At 40.6% G+C, this 24,527-nt stretch overlaps 1 protein-coding gene across 3 annotated transcripts in view; it reads right to left on the bottom strand.

The window, feature by feature from the left end:
• Positions 1-4,278: 4,278 nt before the first annotated feature.
• Positions 4,279-24,527, bottom strand: part of ARHGEF6 (Rac/Cdc42 guanine nucleotide exchange factor 6) — a 111,764-nt gene continuing 91,515 nt past the window's right edge. For 2 of the 3 annotated variants that reach the window (XM_012472314.3, XM_012472316.2), the window contains 11 exons: positions 23,593-23,739; positions 20,992-21,078; positions 20,122-20,200; positions 18,982-19,127; positions 17,781-17,906; positions 16,192-16,212; positions 14,868-14,961; positions 13,619-13,708; positions 10,596-10,695; positions 8,117-8,171; positions 4,279-6,802 (listed from right to left, as the gene is read on the bottom strand). In XM_012472314.3, the coding sequence (XP_012327737.1) occupies positions 6,662-6,802; positions 8,117-8,171; positions 10,596-10,695; positions 13,619-13,708; positions 14,868-14,961; positions 16,192-16,212; positions 17,781-17,906; positions 18,982-19,127; positions 20,122-20,200; positions 20,992-21,078; positions 23,593-23,739 (1,086 nt within the window). In that variant the 3' untranslated portion in view covers positions 4,279-6,661. The remainder of the gene's footprint in view (positions 6,803-8,116; positions 8,172-10,595; positions 10,696-13,618; positions 13,709-14,867; positions 14,962-16,191; positions 16,213-17,780; positions 17,907-18,981; positions 19,128-20,121; positions 20,201-20,991; positions 21,079-23,592; positions 23,740-24,527) is intronic. The other variant, XM_012472315.3, reaches the window with a different exon arrangement.

Here is a 24,527-nt window from a genome sequence, read left to right as displayed (position 1 = left end):
AGAGTGGGCCTACGCCCTCAAACCCAATGCATTCCAATGGAACTCTTAATTACCCCCCTCCACAATAGGATGTGTTCAATGTTACCTGTTCCATTGAATGATATCTTCATCTATCCTGTTTTTCAAGCCAGAAACATGACTTGACTTCACTGTCATCACCCCCATGTTCAATCCCTCCAGTCTATACTCATCAACCCTATCTCTTAAGTAGTTTTTAAGTCAATCTACTTCTTTCTATCTCTACTATTGCTATCCTAGTCCAAACTATCACCATCTCTCTTCTGGAATAGTACAACAGCCTCCTAGATTCCCTCCCCCCACTCTTGTTCCCTTCCATCCATTCTCCATGAACAGTCAGTCCCCTGCTTCTTATGAACCTTGGAATAAAGACCAAAATCATCAATTTCATCTCCTGCTGCCACCTCTCTTGGACTCTTGAGTTCTAGCCCTCAGTTTATCTAAGCAAGGTTACACATGTTTTCCTACCTTAAGACCCTGGAATACTGTTTTCTCTTCTTGTAAGACCCATTTCCCTCCCTCCACTGCACCTGCACTTAGCAAGTTTTACAGCACTTATCATGGTTGAGGTTTTCCCTGCTATGCTGTGAGCTTCTTGAGCACCAAGACCTTGTTCCATTCACCATGACAACTTCAGCGTATACCACAGGACCCAGCATTGAATTGGCCATTTATTTGGTGCATGAATGAATAAATAAATGAATAAATGCAGCTGCTTATAACTCAATAGCCCAGGAAATAATTCTGTGTGTTGGTTGAGGCAAAAATTTGCGACACTGAAACGATCCTCACTGTGTCAAAAATATCTGGACGATGAAAGTGCACTCATGGAGTAAAAAATGACTTAGAATTATGCTGTAGATAAAAATAGATAATATGTTTTTATTATATTACATTTCATGATAATTTACGAAATAATATATGTTTGCTCCAAACTTCAATTGAACATTTTCAGCATTTTCCTTATATGAAAAAGGCTCGAGTACATTTCTGATTTACCTGTAATAGTCTGATCAGAAATTATCTAATTTGATTCCATTTTTATAAACATGTCACTTCTGCCTTCTATCTTAAGGGGGAGGATGGGAATGTTGGAAATACCCAATAAGTTTTGTTTCTAGATAAAGAGAAAATAAACAAAGGATAAAATATTACTGCCTCTGTTACTTGATGGTTAGCAAATGACCACAAAATGCAGTGTGCTCTAGCAAACTGTCAGTACAGGGGCGTCCCCACTTAAACGGAAATGACATGTAAACTTTTGGGCTTCAGGAGGGAATACACTTTGTGCTACAATTCAACTATTTTCACAGGACCCAATGCCACTGTGTTGGGAGTTGCACTGCTTTAGGCTTTTAAAGTAGTCTGAAGTACTTTGAGACACAGAAACATAGAACTAAGTATGATTTTTATGTTCTTTTTCTCTGTGAACCACATCCCCATTAAAACAAAATAAAACAAAACCAGAAATGCTCATTGTACTGTAGTAGTTAAATCTGGAGTCAGACAGATATAGTCTTAATCTAGGCCCCACTATTAACAGACTTTATAAGTACAGGCAAGTCACTTCACCTTTTCTAGTCCTCAGTGTCCACATCTCTAAAGTGGGAATAAAAAGAAGACATGCTGGGCCAGCCATGATGGCTCACGCCTGTAATCCCAGCACTTTGGGAGGCCGAGGCAGGTGGATCACTTGAGGTCAGGAGTTCAAGACTAGCCTGGCCAGCATAGTGAAACCCTGTCTCTACTAAAAATACAAAAATTAGCCTGGCATGGTGGCACGTGCCTATAATCCCAGCTACTCGGAAGGCTGAGGCAGGAGAATCACTTGAATCTGGGAGCAGGAGGTTGCAGTGAGCCACGATGCAGTGAGATTGTCCACAGAAAGTCCCCAGCAGAATCTCCTTTCTGGAGAAGATCATCATGTAAGGAGCACTAAGGTGGGTCTCTACATTAGTAGAGCACACTGGTCTGCAATCAATGGTGCAAGTGGACAGGATGCTATCTTAAATGGCTGAAACCTCTGAGACCAAGGAGAATGCCTGGCAACCCAGGTACACATGAGAGGCCTTGTTCATGTACTAAATCAAAGACCACACGCAATGTGAAACAAAGTGAAACCAGAAAGAAAGAAAAAGAAAAAGAAAGAAAGAAAAAGAAAGAAAGAAAGAAAAGAAAGAAAAAGAAAGAAAGAAAGAGAAAGGAAGGAAGGAAGGAAGGAAGGAAGGAAGGAAGGAAGGAAGGAAGGAAGGAAGGAAGGAGGGAAGGAAGGAAAGGAAGGGCAGATACTACAGTAGACCTGCAGATAGCAAAGACTCTTTTTTATGGTATAGTTTCATTGTCAAAAACTGTTAAGCACCAGGGTCTTGGGGTTGCCAAATTTTTCAGTAGGTTTGAGAAGTTCTATATTTAGGAATGTTTGTTTAAAAGACAATGACTATTGATTCTTAGTCTAACGGGCATCAGCACACAAACCTTCCCCTTCCATACCACACTTTCACACTCCTCTGAGTAATTCTTCAAGCAATTCAGCAACTTTCAGGGAAACCAGTTAAATATGTAGTTATTTTTCCTTTCCCCACTCCTGCAGTTCCACTGAGTTACCTATAAAGTGCTGCATCCATGGGTCTGGAGATCAGGAGAAAAGTCAGAATGGAAAACTGTGAACATGGGAGTCATCTGCATTTTGATAAATAAAGTTATGAAGATAGACAAGGTTGTCCAGGAATAGGCTATAGAATGGAAGAGATGAGGAAAAGAGGATCAGCAATGTTCAGGGGACAGGCAAAGGAGGCAGGTCCAGCAAAGGAGACAGGGGTGACTAAATGAATGCCAAAAAAGTGTGGGCTCATGAAAACCAAGGAAGGAGAGATTCATCAAGAAGACAAGGGTCAATACTGCAGAGACTTCAAGATGAGGATTAAAAAACCCACGGATTTGTCAATTACAAGCTTAATGGTGACTTCACAAAGGGGGATGGCTGAGGTGGGAACTTTAGCAGGTACCAAGTGCAGAGGAGGCTATGTGATGGAGAGAGCATGGGTCCAAGAGGCAGACAGACTAGGGTTTCAAATCCCAATTCCACCATGTACTAGCATATTGCTCAACATCTCTGTGCCTCTGTTCATTTGTAAGTGGAGATAACAATAGTAAATACTTAATAAGGTTGTTGTGAGGCTTATATGAGCTTAATCATGTAAACCACTTAGCACAGTGCCTAGGGCACATGGAGTGCAGTGTTCTATCTATTGGCTCAGAGCAGGAATCATAAACCACTGAAGACATCTCAGGCAGAAAGGTAATTAGGTGTCTACAAAACCATTGGGGTAGAGAAGTGGAAGTCAGGGGAAGTCAGGAGGGTGCCACTGGACTAACGATTTCAAGGTCATATCATCACAGTTGTGATCCACGTTAGGAGGCTGCTGCCGCCACTGCAGTCTCTCACTCACAAAGCTGTGAAGAGACACACTTGAATGTGGGGCACAGAAGCCACAAATACATCTTTGGAATCACCTGCTGGCCACCAAACCCCGAGAAGATAGCTTCTGCCCAACTTAAGCCTTCCAAATTTTGTTGGCAGAAGTGAACACGTATGTGAACCCACATTTTATCCATGACCCTAGCTGCAAGGGAGTCTGGGAAATGAAGAAACAGAAAAGGGATAGGAATGCATGTGGAGCAGCAGATAATTTCCACCTCATCAATCTTTAAGTGGAACGAACATTTTCATCCTGAGTGCTGATGCCAGCATTCCAACTGTGGTCAAAATATAAGATTATCACTGATTGACAAAATCCTGCCAAAATAAAAGAAGAATCAGGACAGGAATAAATATTAAGGGATAATCTTGAGCAGGAAAATACGTCTTTCTCTAATATTGGAAAGCAAATGGTGAGCAGAGATACAGTTTATAGGTTTGGGCCAGAAGAAGAGACGTAGAGAAGTTAAGGAAGGTTCTATCTTATGGCATGTATTATCTCTGTAAAGTAGGGAGCAAATGTCATCTGCTCTGAGTGAAAATAGTTGAGACTGGCTAGAGGGCTTGGTGAGAGCAGACTGGCTAATGAGGGAAATGGGAGAGGAAGCTGACACAGCACAAGAAATCTTTCTGCACACCGGCTAGCAAAAAAAGAAGCAAAAGACTTATTTTTATAAAGCACTGTTTATTTTTATATATTGAAAATGTCCATTTTAAAAGTCTTCAAAATAAAAACAAGTTAGAAAATTTGAGCTTGTGTTAAGAAGGGACAGGACAGAAAAGGAACTGAAAGGCCTCTAAGGACAGCAGTTTAATTACAGGGCAACAGGAACCCATTTGTAGAGTATTGTAAACAACACAACTATGGAGACACTGCTCTCAGGTTAACATGGCTTCATTTCCTTTATATTATTGTTTAGTGTGTAAGCGTGGTTACCACTCCACACAAGCTTTGTTATCCAGAGTACCGAGGGTCCCTCATCAGAAGGGCCAAGTCCCCAAGACATGCATATGTGCACATCACTGTAAAATGAAGACCTTTCAATATTTTCAGCAATCAACTAAAGTATTTCAAAAAACTCAAACATGTTTCCTATAGATACAGTTTGCACATTTATTGCAAGCCACTGACTAACCACAGAATGGGCAGATGTGAAGATCTGTGTTGATGTTGTCACTGGTGGTGGTAGCGGTGATGATGTTTTTAATTTTTAAGTGAAGGATGTTATATTTAAACGGCTGTGCTTAAAAACAGAACAACAGCCATTCCTAGAAATTTCTTCTCTTCAGCTTCCAAACACGGCTGCATGTGTTTGGCTGATGTTAGACTGCAAGAATCCTTCATTTCCTGTGGATAGTGCAATTTCTGCTGTGCAGCAAGCAGACAACAGCCCTGTACCACATAGCTACGGGACACTGAGACTCTCAGTACCAAAAAGATAAAGGGCTCCTCAGCAAGCTAGGGGTTTCAAACTTCAAGTTTTGTTTTTTCAGAGACAGGGGTGTCTCTCTGTCACCCCGACTGGAGTGCAGTGGTGTCATCACAGCTCACTGAAGCCTTCACCTCCTGGGCTCAAATGATCCTCCCACCTCAGCTTCCTGAGTAGCTGGGACCACAAGCGTGGGCCAGCATGCCTGGCTTCAAGTTTGGTTTCTAAACAACATTTGCAAAACCCACATTTATAGGCATCCATCAAATATATTATAAAGGCAATTTTGATCAGCACTTTGGCCTCACTTACCAGTGACCTTCCCCATCTGGCCAAATTTCTCTTGTCTTTGGGGGAGGGAGGGTGAGTTGCACTCAGCCTTAAGCCAACTTTCAATGGTGCTGAATTTGGATGTGTGCTGTTCTGTGACTCTCTTCTAAACCTGGTTTCTCACAGTGCTAGTTTCTGGGATAAAGTGGATGGTTTGATCCAGTGAGCAACTTGAGTTAATCAGTCCCAAATAATCCAGCACAACTAGAGGGGCCCTTTGGTTCCGGGTATACAAATTGGACCAGAAGCATATTTCTTCAAATACTGCTTAGAGTCCCACCCGAAGAGGCCGATGAATATTACAATTTCTCACAGCATATAAGAGAGAGTAATAAAGTGAATGAAAGCTGTCTACTAGGGCACAATATCTCCTTAATGCAGATAGTTTTGAAGGATAAAAGGTCACAGTTTGAATATGCAATGTAGATAAAATAACCGCTCACAGTCTAACTACATTTTTTAAAAAGTAAGCGAAGCACATACATACTAGTTTACACACCACTTGGTACGGTTGGCTAAAAGCACTGGGGAAATAGAAAACTTACACAGTAGGCAGAAGGTGAGGGAAAGGAACCTATCATGCAATGGGAAAAGGCAGTCAACTCTGCTACCGAAAGGGAGGATTGTCCAATAGAACTTGCTGATGGATTTGGTGTTGGTGTGGGTGACCAGAGCTTCTGCCCCCTGAGTTACAATGTACACAACACAAAAGGGATAAGGGTACTACAGTTTTCTTGGCTTTACAGACAACATAGGGCAGTAATTTTAAAACCTGTGATTGAGGGGTAGCGTGTGATGGTCTAAGGAAGGGCAGCTGGATCACTGGGCAGATGTGTTTGTCTTTCATCTTACTCTAGCCATAGCTCTGGAAGATTTGCCTTCAGCAAATTAGATACTAACAGGCTTGCAGGCAGAGGAAAGCACTAGGGGGAAATTTTGGGCTCACATTTAATAAGCCTTGGCCAGCTGCTTCGCGAGGGCAGCCAGCCTGCCCAAAGAACGTGACCTGAGGACAATGGCTGTTGCAGAGGCACTGTGAACTGAAGGCAATCTGAAGACCCTTTAAGTAATTGGCCTGAGTTCCCTTTCCTTTTCTTACTGAACAGAAAAGACTCTGGGGCCATTTCTACCACCACCTCCTGCTTTTTCCCCTGTTGAAAAAAAATAAACAACCAAACAACAACAAATGCCCAAGCATACGCCTGCGCACAGGCGTGCGCACACACACACACACACTCACACACACACACACACACACACACGGGAGAGAGAGGGAAGACAGAGGGAGAGATACAGACTCATACACAAAACGAAAGCCAAAGAAGTGAGCAAACTGAGTCGAATCATTCAGAGGCACATTTCAAGATGCCCTGAAGGCACACTCCGCCCGGTGGCACAGTGATGGTTATGGAAGAATCGAGGTCTTGCTAGTGGACTCGGCTCGAATACACTCATCTGTTTGCTTCAAAAGCCGCCGCACCAGCTTTTCTAGGTCCTTTCTTGACTTCAATTCTTCTTCCAGGCATTGTTTCATTCTTTTATTTTCCTATGATGCGGAAAGATTTGTTGATTACCAAACAGAGGGGGCTCTTCCCAGGGCTCCTCCTGCTCATCCTCTGGGCAGCTTTTATCACTGACTACCTTTCCTTCCTTAACCTCCCCTCCCTTCCTCAACCTCCCCTCCCTCAGCATCTGTGACAAAGCAGCCCGTCGATTCTGCTGCCTGTCTCTGGGAAGCCTTTTGGATTCTTCTTCCCTGCCCTGACCCTCTTCTAATTTAACTCTCTACTTAGCGTCGCTTCTCTTTCAAACCAAGTGTCTATTAAGCGGACTCCCAAATATCTCTGGTACTGATCTTGTCTCCTGAGAACCAGGTCTATAATCTCAAATGCCAGCTTGGTATTATTATTATTATTATTATCATTATTATTTTAAGAGATGGGGGTCTCACTCTTTCGCTAGGCTGGAGAGCAGTGACGTAATCATGACTCACTGTAGCCTCAAACTCCCGGGCTTAAGTGATCTTTTCACATACCTGACATTACCTGGCAGCAGCTTGGTATTTCCACCTAGATATGTCACAAGCACCTCAAACTCATCAGGTCCTAAAGTGAACTCAGTATTTCTCTCAACACCCTAAACTTCTCCTCCTCCTGTGGTTCCTGATCTCCATGAAGGGCACTACCATAAGCAACTGGATACCCAGGAAGGAAGCTTCATCTTTAATCCCTGGCTCTTTCTTAATCTCAAAATCACACTATCCTCATCCATATGTCCAAACTCTACAATGTCCCATCCTTTACATTCGTTCTCCTCTTTCGCAGCCTCATTGCCCTGCCTCAGTTTAGTACTTTGACATGTCTCACCCTGAGTTTTGTAAGAACCTCCTAAGTGGTCTTCCAGTCCCTGGTCTCTCTCCCCTGCCATCCATCCTTCACTCTGTCACCCGATACAGTCAGTCCTCACACACAAGGCACAGTGTGTGTCATGGAGCAATGGACCACATCGACAGAAAAGCCCACAAACAACGACTAATGGTTCTCTGTACACTTACACACTCATGAATGACTAGTCTTTTCTTAAGGTCTGTTTATGGGTATCAGAGAACAGGAAAGTTGTAACTAACTTTGGGACTCTATTGTGAACTACTACATAGAAATATAAGCAAGTATCAGTATCAGAAATTTAAATCCAAGGCTACATTATAAAATCAACAAAACCTACCTTGATGACACAAGGAAAATAAAAATCCCCCCCTCACCACCTTGCTCCTAGGCCCTCCCTGACAGCATGACCGGTGTGAGTCAAGGAAAATACAACAGTTTTGTTATCCGAGAAAATGACTTTTATATTTTATTACCTGCTTCAGTTCTTTGACTTCGTCCTTCAAGGCATAAACAGTATCAACAAGGCTCCTAGAACATAAAGATAAAATTCAGAGACAAATGGCTTGCACTGACGTACTGTTAAAATACTTGACAATAAAAGCCACTTTATGAGAATACAGATCCTAAAAAACAGTGGACTTTCTAGCTGATCAGGAATGGTACTGCTCTGAATGGTCTCTATCTTCTTTATTTTGATGGCGGAACAACCACCACCACATATGCTTGGCTAAAGGCAATGTTATTACACCTTTTCTATACTTCCCTCCTCCTTCTCTACTCACTTCCCAGCTTGGGTGAACAAAATACAAGAGACCAAGGCCCATCACAGTTTGGTTGAGGGATAATTGACAAAGGTGTACAACGTGATGTCTTGATATATCAAGATATACATGGTCACCAGAATCAAGCTAATTAACATATCCATCTCCTCACATAGTTACCTTTTGTATGTGTGTGGTAAAAACACTCAAAATCTACTACACTCTTATACTGCATTGTAAACTATACAGTCTTCCTTCCCTTGGTATCCACGGGTTATTGGTTCAAGGACACCATGGACACCAAAATCCACAGATGCTCAAGTCCTTAATATAAAATGGCATAGTATTTGCATATAACCTATGCAACTCTCCCATATGCTTTAAATCACATCTAGATTACTTATCACACCTAATACAACATAAATGCTATGTAAATAGTTTTATCATTTTACTTAGGAATAAGCAATATGCTATAACACAGTGCATATGTATATCAAGACATCACATTGTACACCTTTGCCAATTATCCCTCAACAAAGATCGAAAAAGAAAAACTTTATTAGGTATGAAAAAATCTGTACATGTTCAATACAGATACAGCCATCTATTTGTCTCTGAATTTTTTTTAATCTAGGGTTGGTTGAATCCACAGATCCAGAGCCCACACAGGCAGAGGGCCAAATGTAATCAACATGCTGTATTAGTTGTCCAGAACTTATTCATTCTGCATACCTATGACTAATATCTCCCCATTTCCCCTTTCCCCTCAGTCCCTAGAAACCACCATTCTACTCTCTGTTTTTAGCAGTTTGATGTTTTCAATTCCCATCATAAGGTTTTGATTTCCCTAGCTTTAGGGCAGGAATGAACATCACCTATCATATAATGAGAGGTATCACAAGACTGCCTATTCTACAGTATCTCTGCTGTGACATTGCCCTTCTCAGTTCTCTGACTGCACATGACACAAAGTCAGAGGCATTCTTTCTGGAATAGCCCAACCATATGTTACCCCAAAAAGGATGAAGTGCCCTGGTTAGGTTGTGAAACAGCCTTTTCCTCTCTGGGTCTCCTCCTTGATAAAGATTTTGGGGATCTAACTTTCGGTTCTGATCCTGCCACTTACTAGTCCTCTGTTCTCCGGGAACCAGTTTCCTTCTCATCCTCTCATGGTCTTAGTTTCTTTACATGTAAAATGGGAATAGTAGCACATTTTCTAAAAACCTCACAAAGTTGTAAGAATGAATATAGTTATAATAAAAATTAGTTTAACTATCATTATTGAGTGCTAGCCTTTATACGTATTTCTTTTAACCTCACAATAGCACTGAAAGCATTACCATCATCCTTATTTTACAGATGAGGAAACTGAGGCACAGAGAGGTGAAGCAACTTGCCCCGGGTCACACAGCTAATGAGTAGCAGAATTTGGAGTTGAACCAGCACTGTTTTTCGCTTGAGCCCAAGTGCTATACCATTTTGCTGTATCACTTCACACACCAGATGTAAAACGCATTGACAATGCCAAGCACCTTGAAATATGCTGTCCTATGCAAATTTAGGCCTGACTTCAGAAATGACTCAAGTTTAGACAAATGAATTATTTGGCTACTTTGTGTTAATTTTATGAGCCAGAAGGTACTTAACCTGATTTTCCCCCATTAGGTCACACACACTACTGTGTAAAGGTAAGCCAGAGACATGATTTCCCTGAACTTCCTGCACCTCAGTTTCTTTATCTGTGAAAGTGGTGAGAGTAATGCTTCTCTAACCGGACTGCTGTAGGATTTTAAATGATGTCAAATATGTGAAAGCACAACTCTGACTCAAAATGTGTGAGTTGTATCTCTCTGGGCAAAGAAATCGGTTCTGTGACTGGAATTCCCAGCCACCTCCTAAACTCATCCAGAGCACTGATGTTCGCATGTGCTCAGAAGCAGCTTACTGGATGGGGAGCTGGCTACAGGGGCAGCTGACAGCCGGAGCTACCCTGGAGGGTTCTGTCACCTCTGCCTTTCCTTCCCCCTTCCTTTTGTCACTGGGCGGCCCTCTCAAATCTCCCAAAGCAGGCCACATTCCCAGATAAGGAGGGGTTTGTCCATCGTAGACTCTTCAGGAGCCCCACCGTCCTGCCAGACCTTCTTGCCAGCCCCCAGACAAACCAGGCAAGGTTTCTGCCTGCTCTACTCACTTTTCTTCCATGATGGTTTGGCCGTTGCTTCTGGTTTCTTCAATGATGAGTTTCTCTTCCTCAGGGAGTAGGACTTGTGGAATGGAATCTTTTCGAGTACCTACAAATAAGGGTTGCAAGAGGAAAGAGGAGGGAGAGTTAGCAGTGAAAAGTAGAAATAGTGGGTATTAGTTCCTTTCCACTATTGTTATAGAAGGGTCTTTGTTCATAGCATCTTGCTGTATTACACCCAGAGGGCAGTCACCCATCATTTGCTGATTATATTTTCCTGACATGAGAAATTCTAAATGGCCAGATACATTGATTTAATCTTCCCGAGGTGGGGAGCATTTTGCATTCAGAAAACTAATGTGGAAGAGCCCCTGTAATACCTATCCTCAACCAAGACCTCCATTCTTTCCTGTTTTGCCTCCTCTAGAGCAAAAAGCTGACCAGTGATCACGCTTCCCTGCAAATCTCCAGGGAAGGACACACTACATCCTACGCTACGGTGTTCTCTCGCTGTAGTAAATTCAGGCTGATAGTAGCACTGCACTGAGACACAATGTGCTGAAAGGACCTCAGAAGCATCATCACCTCCTTTGTTCTCTTTACAGTCTTATAGAGTAAGGTAGGTATGTCTCCTAAGACCATTTAAATCAAGGGTGGAGTGGGGTTTGGAGATTATCACATCACCAGTGAAGATGTAGGTGTCCTCTGCTCAGAGTGTCTCTAGGCTCTGGGACAGAAGAGGTGACAGAACAGGTGTGGGGCCCAACCAAACAGCTCTCCTCCACCTCCCTCACTCTGATCCTTCCTCTCAGAGCTCGAGTGCTCAATCTTTGGTCTCCCTGAGCCACTGGCCTCCTCTCTTCTAAGCCAAGTTCCCTCAGAGGTGTGCACACTCACTGCCTTCACTTGACCACCTCCTCTTGAGGTGAGATGCATCTCTGCCTTCTCCAGGGCCTAGCACTTTGTATGTGCTTAGTACATGTGGCCCCCCCCATATCTGTGGGTTTCACATCTGCAGATTCAACCAATCATGCATTGAAAATATCCAGAAAAAAATTAAAAAAATACAAATTTAAAACCCAATGCAGTATAACAACCATTTATATAGCATTTACATTTATTAGTTATGATACGCAATCTAAAGATGATTTAAAGTATAGGGAAGGTGTATGGAGGTGCTATGCAATTACTCCACCATTTTACATCAGGTACTTGAGCATCCTCAGATTTTGTTATCTCTGGGGGTCCTGGAATCAATTTCCTGCAGATACCAAGGGACGAATATAAGTGAAAAGCAAACTGACTGAATGACTGGCTGAATGCAGTAAGAGCCAAGGGCAGTCAATTCTAGAGAAACAGGACTTCTGGTTAGAGAGGGATAGAGGATAGGAGGTCACCATGATGCTAAATGGCCTGCTGTGTGACAAGCACAGTGCCAGACATCTTCCACGTGTAAAAGGTTGACCAGGGAGCAAGGGTGCAGTTGTGTCTTTTTAAGCCAGAGCATCTGGCTGCACCGCCCAGCTGCAGACTCACCACTCTGCGGAATGTAAAAATAGGCGGGGGAGGAGGCGATGAGGTCAGATTTTGTAGAAGGGATGCTTCTGGTATCTCCTTGTCCCCCTCTCTTTTCTATTTCTCAAAATAAAAACTGCCCTCACTTTCCTCTCCTGGCTCCTTGAAACATGTTATCAGGTTGTGCATGCCCAAAGCCACAGCCAGGTTTTCTCTGTGAAGCAGAGTGTGATAGTCCTCTCTTTATGGCCAAATGTGTCAACTTTCACATTGAATGAATGCTTTCTTTCTTTTTTTTTTCTTTCTTTCTTTCTTTCTCCTTCCTTCCTTCCTCTCTCTCTCTTCTTTCTCTTTCTTTCCTTCCTTCCTTCCTTCTTTCCTTTTCACTTTTTTTGAGATGGAGTCTCACTATCTCACCGAGGCTGTAATGCAGTGACGCGATCTCAGCTCACTGCAATCTCCACCACCTGGATTCAAGCGTTTCTCCTGCCTCAGCCTCCCAAGTAGCTGGGACTACAGGTGTTCGCCATCACACCCTGTTAACTTTCGTGTTTTTAGTAGAGACAGGGTTTTGTCATGTTGCCCAAGCTGGTCTTGAACTCCTTGTCTCAAGGTATCTGCCCACCTTGGCTTCCCAAAGCGCTGGGATTACAAGCATGAGCCATCATGCCCAGTAGAATGCTGTGTTTATGTCAGCCTTAGAGATGCATTACTTTTAAAGAATATGTCAAGGCACCTAAGACATCACCTCCCACATTCAAATGATTGGTCACTGGCTGTCCTAAATGGAGTACTATGGAGTATTCATTTCTTATGCAGATGCAAAAACTTCACAGAAGGTATTCTGAGTGTCTATAATAATGGGAGACAAAAGACATATTCGAAGTGACCTGGCTTTTAAAAAGCATAAGGATGAATCAGAAAATATTATCTCATTTTCAGATTGTAACCTGAAAGTTGTTTGGGGAAATACCCTAACCTAATAGTTCCCTGATAAATTAGATACATTTTGAACGACCTCTGCTAAGTAGCTACATTTCCAGACTTTCAGAGCAACTTTGAAACTCAGTTTGGTGAAGCATTGTAAGTTTAAATATGCAGCTGATCAAAGATAATATTTCGACTTCCTTTCCAAATCTGCCTATAAGAAGAGATTAGCATCAGTTCACAGACACAGGAACTCTCTGGGCTCTTTAATTCCTAGCTAGTGTTGGTGAAGGTATCTGTGTACTTCAAAGGAGAACAACTTTTAAAAATTGTTTTTCATTTCTATCACCTCCAACTCTTTTACTCTTGCATCTCTCTTTCTGGGTGCAAAACAACAGTGGGTAAACAAACCGCTTGGTAGCTAAAACCACCATATCTGAAAGATGCAGTCCTGCACCGCTCCTCTGCACCAAGTCACCTGCTTTCCACACCCTGCAACCCGTCTAGGTCGCTTTTCTCTTTTTCTAAGAGACACCAAGCAGTAAAGAAGAAACGTCACTCACTAGAGAAAGTAGTTTGGGGGAACCTACTTGAGCCATGGCCTTGTTGGAAATTTGCGCTGGTACAGTAGGCTTCAATCACTTTAAGGATCTGAGCATCCTCTTCCAGAGCAGCTGTACCTGTCAAATTAATTCATTGTGACTTTTCATAAATATATGCCTTTGGACCCTCAAAATGATGCAGCCCACTCCACTGCCTGGGACTGGCTTCTCTGACCAGTAGAGTTTGTGAAAGGCAGGAGAAAGAGCTGTCCAACGCTGGTGATGGAGAAGAATGATAGCATCCTCATGGAGCTTTGGAGTCAGCTTCAGTGAGCTCAGCTTAGTGGGGTGCCTACTCCTGAAGCCCAGAGCTCCACACTGGGAAAGGTGGGGGTTCTGTCAGTGGTCTCAGTGAGGCCAAAATCACAGCACTGGGTTTAGGTGTTAGTTTAGCTCCCACTGGTATACCCCAGCCATCCTCTCCTTTAAATTTCAAGGCTCACCTTTAGGAAGCTTTCCCTCATTAACCCAGTCGATGTAGTCCCTCATTCTGCCTCCTCTCTTCTCCCCTACTCCAAACTCATTCTTGAAATGACTGGATGGCAGCACCCTGTGAACATGCCAATGTGCACAACCAGGTGTGGGGTGGGGGGTGGGCATGCCAGAGCTGAAGTGGAGCAAAGATTTATCCAGACTGTATTTCCAGCTGATACACACAGTTCTGTCACCTCTTTGTGAGACACTGCTCACTCCTTCACATGTGTCCCAAAGTACCTTGTTCACAATCTTATAGCCAAATATGTCCATATCAATTGGCTGACTGACGTTGCAGTCTGTCTCCAAATGAAGCCATGTTTCTAGATGTGGGCAGGCTGATTCCCTGAGGAACTGAGAGCATCACTGAGCATGGGACTTCTGGAAGGACCTCAGCCTTCGGGTCTATTTAGTCTATCTCCCTACAGAAAAATATCTCAAGCATCAGAAACTAAGAGGGAAAAAAAATGTATCCACAGGAAATGTGTCCCTTTAGAGCTTCTAAACCAGGTGAGGCAAAATATTTAACACGAAAATAACGCAGATGACATCTGCCTAAGATGACATGAAGTGCAGCCGTAAGAAGCTTATTCAAATGTTTAAGAAGTGACCAAAGCCTTCCATGCATTCTTCTTTATATGTAAAAGACAATGTTAAGAAAAAAATTGCTCTAATCATCTGTTTTCAAATAAATCCTCACATAAAAGAAGATTCTCATGTTAATTTATCCATAAACAACTTGCAGAATGTACAAAACACATACTTTTCCTAATCGCATATTCCTCCTCAGATGGTTTTCTCTCAGTCTTCCTTTTATGAAGAAACTTCTTCATTGTTTTAGGACTTTTACTAGACTCCTGTAAGGACAGAGATTTCTTGATGAATTAAAATCCTCCCTCAAAAACAAATTTAAAAGCGCAAATGAAGCGAAATAGAATTCCTCTCTCTCATTTTGACAATCTCAGTTAGGAGTACATCACAATTAAAATGGTTCCAATGAAATCTAAAAGGTTAAATAAAACAGAGGCAATGACATTATCCTCTTAATTTGCACAGAGGTGGGACTAAGAGTGGAGTGTGCCTACTGAAAATGCGGCAGATTCTCTAGGAGCCCAGATGCCTTTAGGGAACCATCTGCAGAGAAAGTGAGGGGTGTCAACCCTAGAAACATAACAGTATTCCTAATTTAGTTTACATTCCCCACTGATAAAGTTTTAGGGGAATCGAATACTGGAACCACTAATGTAGTACTGATCACTTTTCAAAGAACTTCAAAGCTATTCAAATAATTTTGCCTCAGAAACAGTCCCACAAAGACGAATATAATTTCCATTTGTGAGACAGGAAAATTAAGGCAGAGAGACAAAGTCATTTTCCCTCAGTCAGAGAGAAGAACCAAATAAAGGATTTCCTAATAAATAATTTTGAGTTAGAAGTAACATACCCACAGCCAAGCTTAACTATATATATATATATATATATATATATATATATATATATATAAAGCCATGTATTTAACTAGTAGACAAAATAAATGTATTGAATTTGTTTTTGCCATATGAGTAACCAGCAGGTCAAAAAAACCATACTCATTGCCAATAGCCTTAATCCTTAATCCAATAATCTATAAACAGATTAGAACCTTAGACCTAGGAAAAAACTCTCATGATCACCTTATCCCAATTTTCCAGCCAATGTGTGTACATGAAGCATGCATATTAATTATTAATAGCACCTTAAAAATATAGGAAACAAATAATTTAATTTATTTCACTTAGCCACAGTACTTACACTTGAAATAAGACAGATATAACAAATTCTCATGTGACAAAAATAACAAGAAAAAGCAGCATTTTTTTAAAAAAACACAGGAAAATTGGCATTTAGGGCATTGTGACATTTTTATATGTATTTCACATGAGCTTGCTTTTTGAACAAAGTACTTACATGTCAGAATTGCATCTTCGTATTTTAGCCACCAATTATAACAAGGGACAAAACAAGCATAAGGGAAAGTTTCATTCATCAAAGGTTACAGCACAGTATTATGACGTCACTGTAAGCCAAAGATATTGTTCTACCCTTACCTTTAAGATATAAGACATCCTCTAAAATGAATATGTAAAGAAAGAGAAGATGAGCGTGAGAGGTCGATGGTTATAATGACCAAATCCACTTATCAATAATTCTAAAACAACATTTGAAATGTTAGTGTTATCATAAATTACACAGAGGGAATATCATCACATTTCCCACATTAGTTTCAGATGCAATATTATCATGCAAAAGCCCGAGGAATACAGTTCTGTGCAGAATAACAAATGCTGAAAACGACTGAAATACACACTACCTAGTAAGAATATATTAATAACTCTCTTCCCCCAGCAGAAACGAAGTGATCATGCCTTAGTTTTAATAGATTAGTTATGTGAAGGATTAAGTCAACTTTACTCTTCAAAGCTCACCTTAATTTGAACTTAGTACTGATAATTACAAAATATCCATCATAACAAAGGGGACCTAGGTAACTATGAAGCTGTACTCCTGGTTTACATAATCAAAGAAGAAAATTGGATGATTGCAAGAATTGCAGGTAGATTTCCAAAGCAAATCTGTGGGACTGCTTCCTGACCAAATTCTAAATAGAGTTATATAACAAAGATTCAGTTCAAGGGTTGTTTGCCCTAACATATCAAGTTGAGAGGATCAAATAATGCTCCAGTGTCCAAATACTTTCCTATGTTTACTGCCCTTAGAGTTGGAAGAAACAATTAATCAAAACAAAAGCACGGTGGTTTAAATCAAAACACTCAAAATTGAGCTAAGTCTGCATCACTCATCAAAACACACATTTGATCAAGAAATATATGCTGCCGTTGCCCCATAATTCTAAGACTCATCTCAAAACTGTCACAAACTTAATCGTCACTCAACAAGACCAATTTAAAGAACAGTTACTAATAAATGAGGATCTTTTCTGAAATCTGAAATGATTAGAGACAGGTTAGGGATAAAGCCACTGTTTGGATGAAAAGTAACATGTCACACAGTTACAGAAGCTAGTGACTGACACTTCCTGACTGTAACTTCGAGAGAAAAAGAAATACAAAAAATCTCTAAATCCCCACACTGCCCTAATATCAAATGGCCTTTGAGGTTGTCTCTGAGAAGCCTCTTTTTAAAAGACACTCCTTTTATCAAATTCTTTTCTCATTCCAATTGCAGCAAATATCGCTTTTATAGTTTGGACTCATAGCTTGGTCCCATAACACTTTACTAATTTGGTTCAAATTGATCAAAATGATCCCAAATGCTGAATTGTGTCTGCTTCATTGGCAATTCAACTACAATGAAGTGGCTCTTGTTTGAGATTTGTGTACATTATTAACGAATATAAAGAATTATCATAGTAATCATTAAGGTAAACCAGAGGCACTTCGGGAGGAGACTGGGAACACTCAGGCAGTGCACGTAGACTCTGTAGATATTCAATGCATATTTTCATATGGACAATGGGAAATGGAAAATTAAGAAACAAATCACTGAGTCTAGCACTTCAAGACTGACTCACATGTACCACCTATCTTAAATTCTAGCACATTCCCATAGAACTATTTGTAATAAGCTGCGAAATTAACTTGTCAGAAGCATTTCATACCATAGGTAGCAAAATTACCTCTTTATAACCTAGTGCTGCTGATGGTCTAAGTGGAGGTGCAGGTCGTAGACAACTTAAACTCCACGGTTTTATAATTTGAGGAGGCTCCAAGGGTCCTCGGGGCTGTCCGGTAGAGCTAAAAGACTGGGAAAATGTCTGATGAGATTTTGGCAATCTGCCATCTGAACCCAACCTTGTGCCACACAATGAGAGAATAACAATAGCTTCATTGGATCAGCAAAGCCAGTCATAGAAAGGGATAGATGGAAAAACAAAAGTCTTCAGTTTGAGAACTGGCTCTTTCCAGTCAAGACTATGGGGTCTGTAAGGAACAGCACAAAGTTGACTCAATATTCCATGATCCTGTTCTCTCTTTCTCATCTGGAATTTAATTAATTTAAGTTTCTTTCCTCTGTAAGGAAGGAAAATTGAATAACAATCAACATTTGAGTTCAGTGATGTGTTTGGCACTCTGGTAGATGCTTAAATAGGTTATTTCATGAGAACAGCCTAAGACATAGACTCAGCCAAGTGAAGTAACTAACCAGTAATTGGCAAAGCCAAGATTTGAACCCAGATCTGAAGCCAAAGCCCATATTCTTCCGACCACAACACACAGTGCTCAAAACTGGAATTTTGGCATCATATGTTTGTATATTAACAAACAACACAACGTATCTTCCATCTCACTCAGCAAGTACAGTAAAATCTCATCAATTCAAATTCCAAATTCTAAATTTGTGGTAAGTCAGAAGGAGACAATGCTAAAAGTTTACCTTTGAAGAAGGTTACTGAGCAAATGTGAGAGCATGAGTGAGGTGACATGGAGATGTTTAAGTACTTAGGGAGGTAAACTATTTGTTTTGACTTAGCCCATTGTTAATAAGAGAATAACCATTGCTCATGAAAATAAGCTCTGCTTATCATTAAAATATTTTAGCAGGACTTCTGGTTAGAAATACTTTGCTAGCAGTTAGTTGGGGTATCTGAATACTGTCAAACAGAACTGCACACCTCTAAGTAAACCTTTTCATTAATTTGGATGGGCCTCGTAATGAGAAATCAGAATGAGTGAAGTTTAACTCTACTTCAAAATCTACAAATATAGGCTGCCCAAAAGACTAAGGGTGTGCTCACTGCTTCTTGTAAGTAAGTCTCCAGCAGGCAGGAGTTGATAAAAGACTCAATAATCCCTGGACAGAATACATGGACTACTTACAGAATGAGCACTACATGATGACGACGATGTTTTGGATAATGAACTGCAAGAGGCAGGTCCTCTTATCAGTCTGTTCAGCTGCTCCAACCATTCCTGGAAGTCCTGGTTGTTGTTGCAATGGACCACAATTCTCTCTACTGTGTTACCTACATTCCCCAATTATGATCAATTTGAAAACAAAAGACAAGGAAAAACTTGAGCTTGTCCCATTCATAAATACACTTCATGCAACTAGGACTTGGGTGTGTATTTTCAGGGGTTTTCGTACCTATGGGATAACCCTGTTGAAACTTCTATATCAGAAACAGATAACCTGTGATAATAAAGTAAATAAATATTCGTGTCTGATTTAGAAAACTCTCCTTGATTTTTACTGCTTACAGAAGTTTAAAAGTAGTGTAAAACTTCACTATAAACAAACTTGCAGTCCAAAAATGTAAGCACGTAGTCCCTCTAGTTAAGTCTAAAGTGGGAATATTGTACCGGTTCCCCCAATATCAAAGTTGGAACAAGATCCAACTAAGACTGTTTACAATCTTTTGGCAAACACCAAACCTTAGGATCCTTCTTGTGAAAGAAGAGGGTAAGGCTATGATCCCAGTATCAGGACCCACAGTGAGGCCACTACATATAAATGACACAGGCCTGGCAAAAGGGATCATAAGCTAAAATGTCAGGGAGCATTATTAAGGCTCAGCATAGTGCTCAATTTGTGAAGATGGTTTCATGGCTTTTCTGAACTCCTTAGAAACACAACCAAATCTTGCTAACTCAGGCTGATGATGAAATTGCTGATAAAAGTCCATATCTTTGGCTTCTCTGCCACCAGGGAACAAATGACAGAAAGGGAGAAAATTACATTTACATTAGTCCATTTTGTTATTCCTTAGCTCTCACAAGTAGCTCTCATGCAACAGAAGATTGAAACTAATGGCAAAGCCACGGCTTTTGAATGAGAAGAGACTTCTCTGTTCTATTGCTGTACCCTAATCATCCCACGAAATGGAATATACTTTGCCATGACCATGTAAAACTTGCTCGTGGCCTATGTAACAGAAAATAACGGCATTTATTTATTAAATTCCCCTTCATTCCAAAAAGAATTGGAAGTAGTTACATGAAAAAGAGAAAATTACCTACCAGTGATTTCAAATGTGCAGTCATTCCCTTCAATTTCATCTAATCTAGCCACCACTGTTCCGGCTATTGGTATTTTTCCCTATTAGAAAAAGAACATTCTCATTAATTCTGCAGTTATAGGAGTCTCTGTTTATTTCAGAGGGTTAGATTTTCTGACCCTCTCAGCACTGAAAAATTATGGCTAGATGTATTTCTCCAGTCTGTCAATAGATAATATGTTTCCCTGCTCTAAATTTTAATCAGACAAGAAAGCAAGGGGGAAATGTGGATTGTGTTTGGCTAACACACCCTAAGTTAAGATCAGGGTTTACAAAGTAGTTTACTTTTCTAACGCATTTTAAGAAGAAACAGTTAAAAAAAGTGAAGGCTCAGATGTTATGAAAATTATTAATTGCCAGGCGAAGATGTAACAGGCAATAGTAACTTTTAATACTCTGTATCTTGGAGCAGACTGAGGGATGTTTAATTTCCTAAGGAGTTTAATAACATGCTTCTTAGAAGCCTGAATCATGTGATGTGACTATAATCAGACAAACATAGGAGCAGATCTCAGCTTTATGTTTTCTCAGCGATAATGACATGAGCCTGTACAATACTGCTGCTAATTTATCTAGTTTCTATTTATGCATTCAAAACCCAGAGCATAACTAAAGCGGTGGATATATTCAAGATAAACTCATTACACTAATACAAAGATCTTTGATCTAAGGAACATCTGCTCTTAGACGCTCTTTTTAATTAAAACGAAGGGTCAGAACATTCTGGTTCTCCTGGCTTGAGCTTTTAATGCCATAGTGGAGATACTGCGTCTGGTTGGAAACCTGTTTTCATTAGGGGGTCTGCTGTGTGTTTTATATGAAATCTACTAACCTGATAGATAAAGCCACTCATCCGAGGACTTGCAGATAACATTATCAGGACATTTGAAAATAACATAAGGTACCGCTCCTCTTTTTCCTGAAAGAGAATGAACAATATTATTTGAAGAACAGAATTGGACATTTTATCTGTTGAGAATTTCTGGAATCATTGCCTTATAACATAGACCTTATATAAACAACGGAAACATTAAAAGTGATTTTTTTTTAAAAAAGATACCCAACTTGAAAACACAAAACTAGTTGAATTTTACTTTGAAATGGACATAAACCCACAGTTTCTCTCTCTTCTTCCTATATATAACAGTTAAATACAAATAACCATGCTTGCTTTCCATGTATGGAAAGCCTGAGAAGAAACCACAGTTTATGCAGCCAGCGAGATGTGCTAGACTGGGCACAAAATAAGTCCCCCGGTTCACAAAATGAAAATATATTTTACTTAGAAAAAATGGCAAAATGAAGGGGTTTTTGGGTGATAAGAAATTTAACATGCTCTAAAATATATGTTAAAGTCATATGCATAAAATTAGCTTTAGTCATTAAGAACAGGGTAATTATTGGATTTATGTAAAATGTAAAAGTAGATACACTTTTTTAAAGGCACTGAGGAAACCTTTACACATGAGAAGAGCCCCTTCAACAGATATGCAATTAGTATACTCAAAAATTACATTTAGCTTACATGCCCAGCCATCTTAGCTACAATTATCCTTATGCTTGTCTCCATCTCCTTCCTTCCATTTGAGAAGAGGAACCCTTCCAGGCTAACTATTCTAACAAGCGCTCCGCATTCTCTCACATCTTTGTCTCATTTAGTTTTCCTCTACAGACATCTCCTCTTCTCCCAGCATCCTCTCCTGTTTTACTAGCTTTTCCTCTTTTCCTTTAACAGACCTTTGCTTACCCCCATGTGGCTATTTATGCGCAGTTTCCCATTTCTTGACATTTTATTGCCAGATTAGTTGCTGCCTTCATTTTCTCCCATTGATCCATCCCTAACTGCACCCCCACTGCTCTTGCAAAGTCATCAATAACTGCCTTCTAGCAATATCCAATGGCTTTCTCTTGGTCCTCACACTCCTTGCCCTCTGAACCTTCAGCAGCAGTCAGTATACTGGCCATTTTCAAATGCTCCTCATGGAATTTCCATGACATCATGCCCCCCTAGTTCTTCTCTACCTTCTTCTTTGTCTTTTTATTTTTTTCTGGCACTGATTCCTCCTGCCTTCACCCAAGAGGTTTATCCCAAAGGTGTGAATGACTAATAGACTCACGGCATTAACCTTCCCTGGGGTATCTGCATTTTAAATGAGATTGCTTATTAACCCAAAGTAATGAATCTCTGCCAAAGACGTTTCAGACTGTAGGAAGATGTTTTGGGAGAAGGAAGACAATTCTAACATCCGATAAATCAAACCAGGTGCCATAATCAACCTTTCTCCCTTTCCCTGGCCCCTTCCTAAAAGAAATAATCCATCTTCAGCCCCCGGTGCTTCTCTCTGGATATTTACTTCCTAGGAAGGCACATCTGTTAGGGACATCTAGGTCTCTGCCTCTAACTCTGACCTCTCACCCACATTTCCATACTACGTTAACAGCTGCCTATGTAACATCTCCACCCAGATATCTACAGGTCTAAAATTATATTCTTCATCTCCCCTAGCCCAGGGGCACCACTTCCTGTTGACTTTCCCTTCTAAAGGTGCCTCCGATTTTCCCCTTCTCCATTCTCTCTGTCACCACTGTCTTAGGGGGCTCCTTTTCACTTTCCAACCCAGCTGGCCTTTCTGTTTCTCATCCATCCCTTCCAGTTCACTTGACATATATGGGTGTCATATTAAGTGTGAAACATCCCTTTCAGAGTGTTGTTGTATGACTCTGGACTCTTTCATTATTTCCCATGACTTGCTGCATCCATCTGAACTACTCTTGCCTGATGTCAACGTTCTGCATAATCTAATTCTACCTGACTCAATCAGTCTTTTACTATGGCCAAGTTGCTTCTTTTGCTCCCTACAGGCTGGTTTCCTTATTGTGCTGCAGAAAACAAAAGCCACATTTCTGTTCTCTCCTAAGATAACAATGACCTCTGCCTTATGGAATCCTCCCCTTTTGTTCTCGTGCCCCCTCCTCAAGTACTGTCTCCGTAAGATCTTCTTGATCTCTTCCTCCTCTGAACTTCTATGGACTCTATTGTTGAGATTGCAAAATCGAACATTGACTATTTGGTTTGTTTGCTAGTTACAAGTCATGTTTTAGTCTGTTTTTAATGAGATCTTTGAAAATGAGGATCATTGTTTGCTCTTTTCTCCTATCTCCCACAGCACCTAACAGAATGTTGAGCAAAGAATAGCTGCTCAGCTTCTCATTTGAATGCTGTAGCATTTGACTTTGATGGAAGAACAAGGAAGAAAAACTACTTAAGAGGCTCGGGCAGGAGGATTGCTTGAACCCATGAGGCAAAGGTTGTAGTGAGTCAAAATCATGCCACTCCACTCCAGCCCTGGTGACAGAACAGGACTCTATCAAAAAAGAAGGGAGAAAAATATGAAAGATGGAAGAAATGATGTTGAGATTTGAAGCGCCTTACCTCACATGTTCCATACTGCACCATTACTTGTGACATAAAAATCACATTTCCCAAGTTTTTAATATCCTCTCCTTCCCATGCCTGAATAGGTTCAGACAGTATCTGTAACTCCAGCTGTTTTCTCTTCCTCAGATCTTGGCATTGCCCCTACAGAACCAAAGCAGAACATAATGGAATAGGAATTCTTATGAAACAGAACTAAAATAAGACCAAAGTAAGATGTGGCATCTGACTCTTTGGTTCCCGCCGAGTCCCTATTCCTCGTCATGAATCCCATGCCTAGGCCTGTTCTTGATAGATAGAAAGATCCACTACCTGAAATTTCTAGCCTTGAGCCCCCGAAAGTTTTGTGAGGAAGGCTCATTTTTCATTTTGCCAAAGCGTCAAGACAAAATGCTAGAAAGAGCTTATTTCTCCGTCCCTGTAAAGAATATGGGAAAGCAAGCAGCCAAACCACATCGACCAGAGCCAGGTGAGCATCTGGTAGATTCAGATCTACTGGGTGGTGCCCCTGCTTGAGCTCCTCTTACTTTGTCTATCTTTGCATAAATAGGGCTTTAGTTACAAAATAATTGTATTTTTCTAACATATGCTCAATTTCCAACAAGGTAATATCTTGAAAATAAAAAAAAACAAAAAATTTCTCCTGGAGTTATAGAGAAAGAGAAAATTAAATTCTTTATGCCACAGTGAATCAAACTTATAATGAAACCTAAGCACTGCTGTACTTTCTTTAAGGACCAAGATTACTATAAAAAAAAAACTAAATTAATTTTTATTTCTAAAAGGATTGGAAAAAATAGATACAACTGAATTTCATGATGACATACTAAAAATTCAAACCAAGAAACAATTTACAGTTTGCCAACACTATATATATGTAACTGCTTCAGAAACTGTGCAGTTATCTTAGAGTAATTTAACAGCATGCCTTC

This window comes from Aotus nancymaae, unplaced genomic scaffold, assembly GCF_030222135.1.
Source record: "Aotus nancymaae isolate 86718 unplaced genomic scaffold, 86718_ANA_hifiasm-v0.15.2.pri h1tg000004l, whole genome shotgun sequence".
Taxonomy (NCBI): Eukaryota; Metazoa; Chordata; class Mammalia; order Primates; family Aotidae; genus Aotus; species Aotus nancymaae.
Note: the sequence above shows the minus strand (reverse complement) of the source record. Positions and strands in the feature narration are given on the sequence as shown.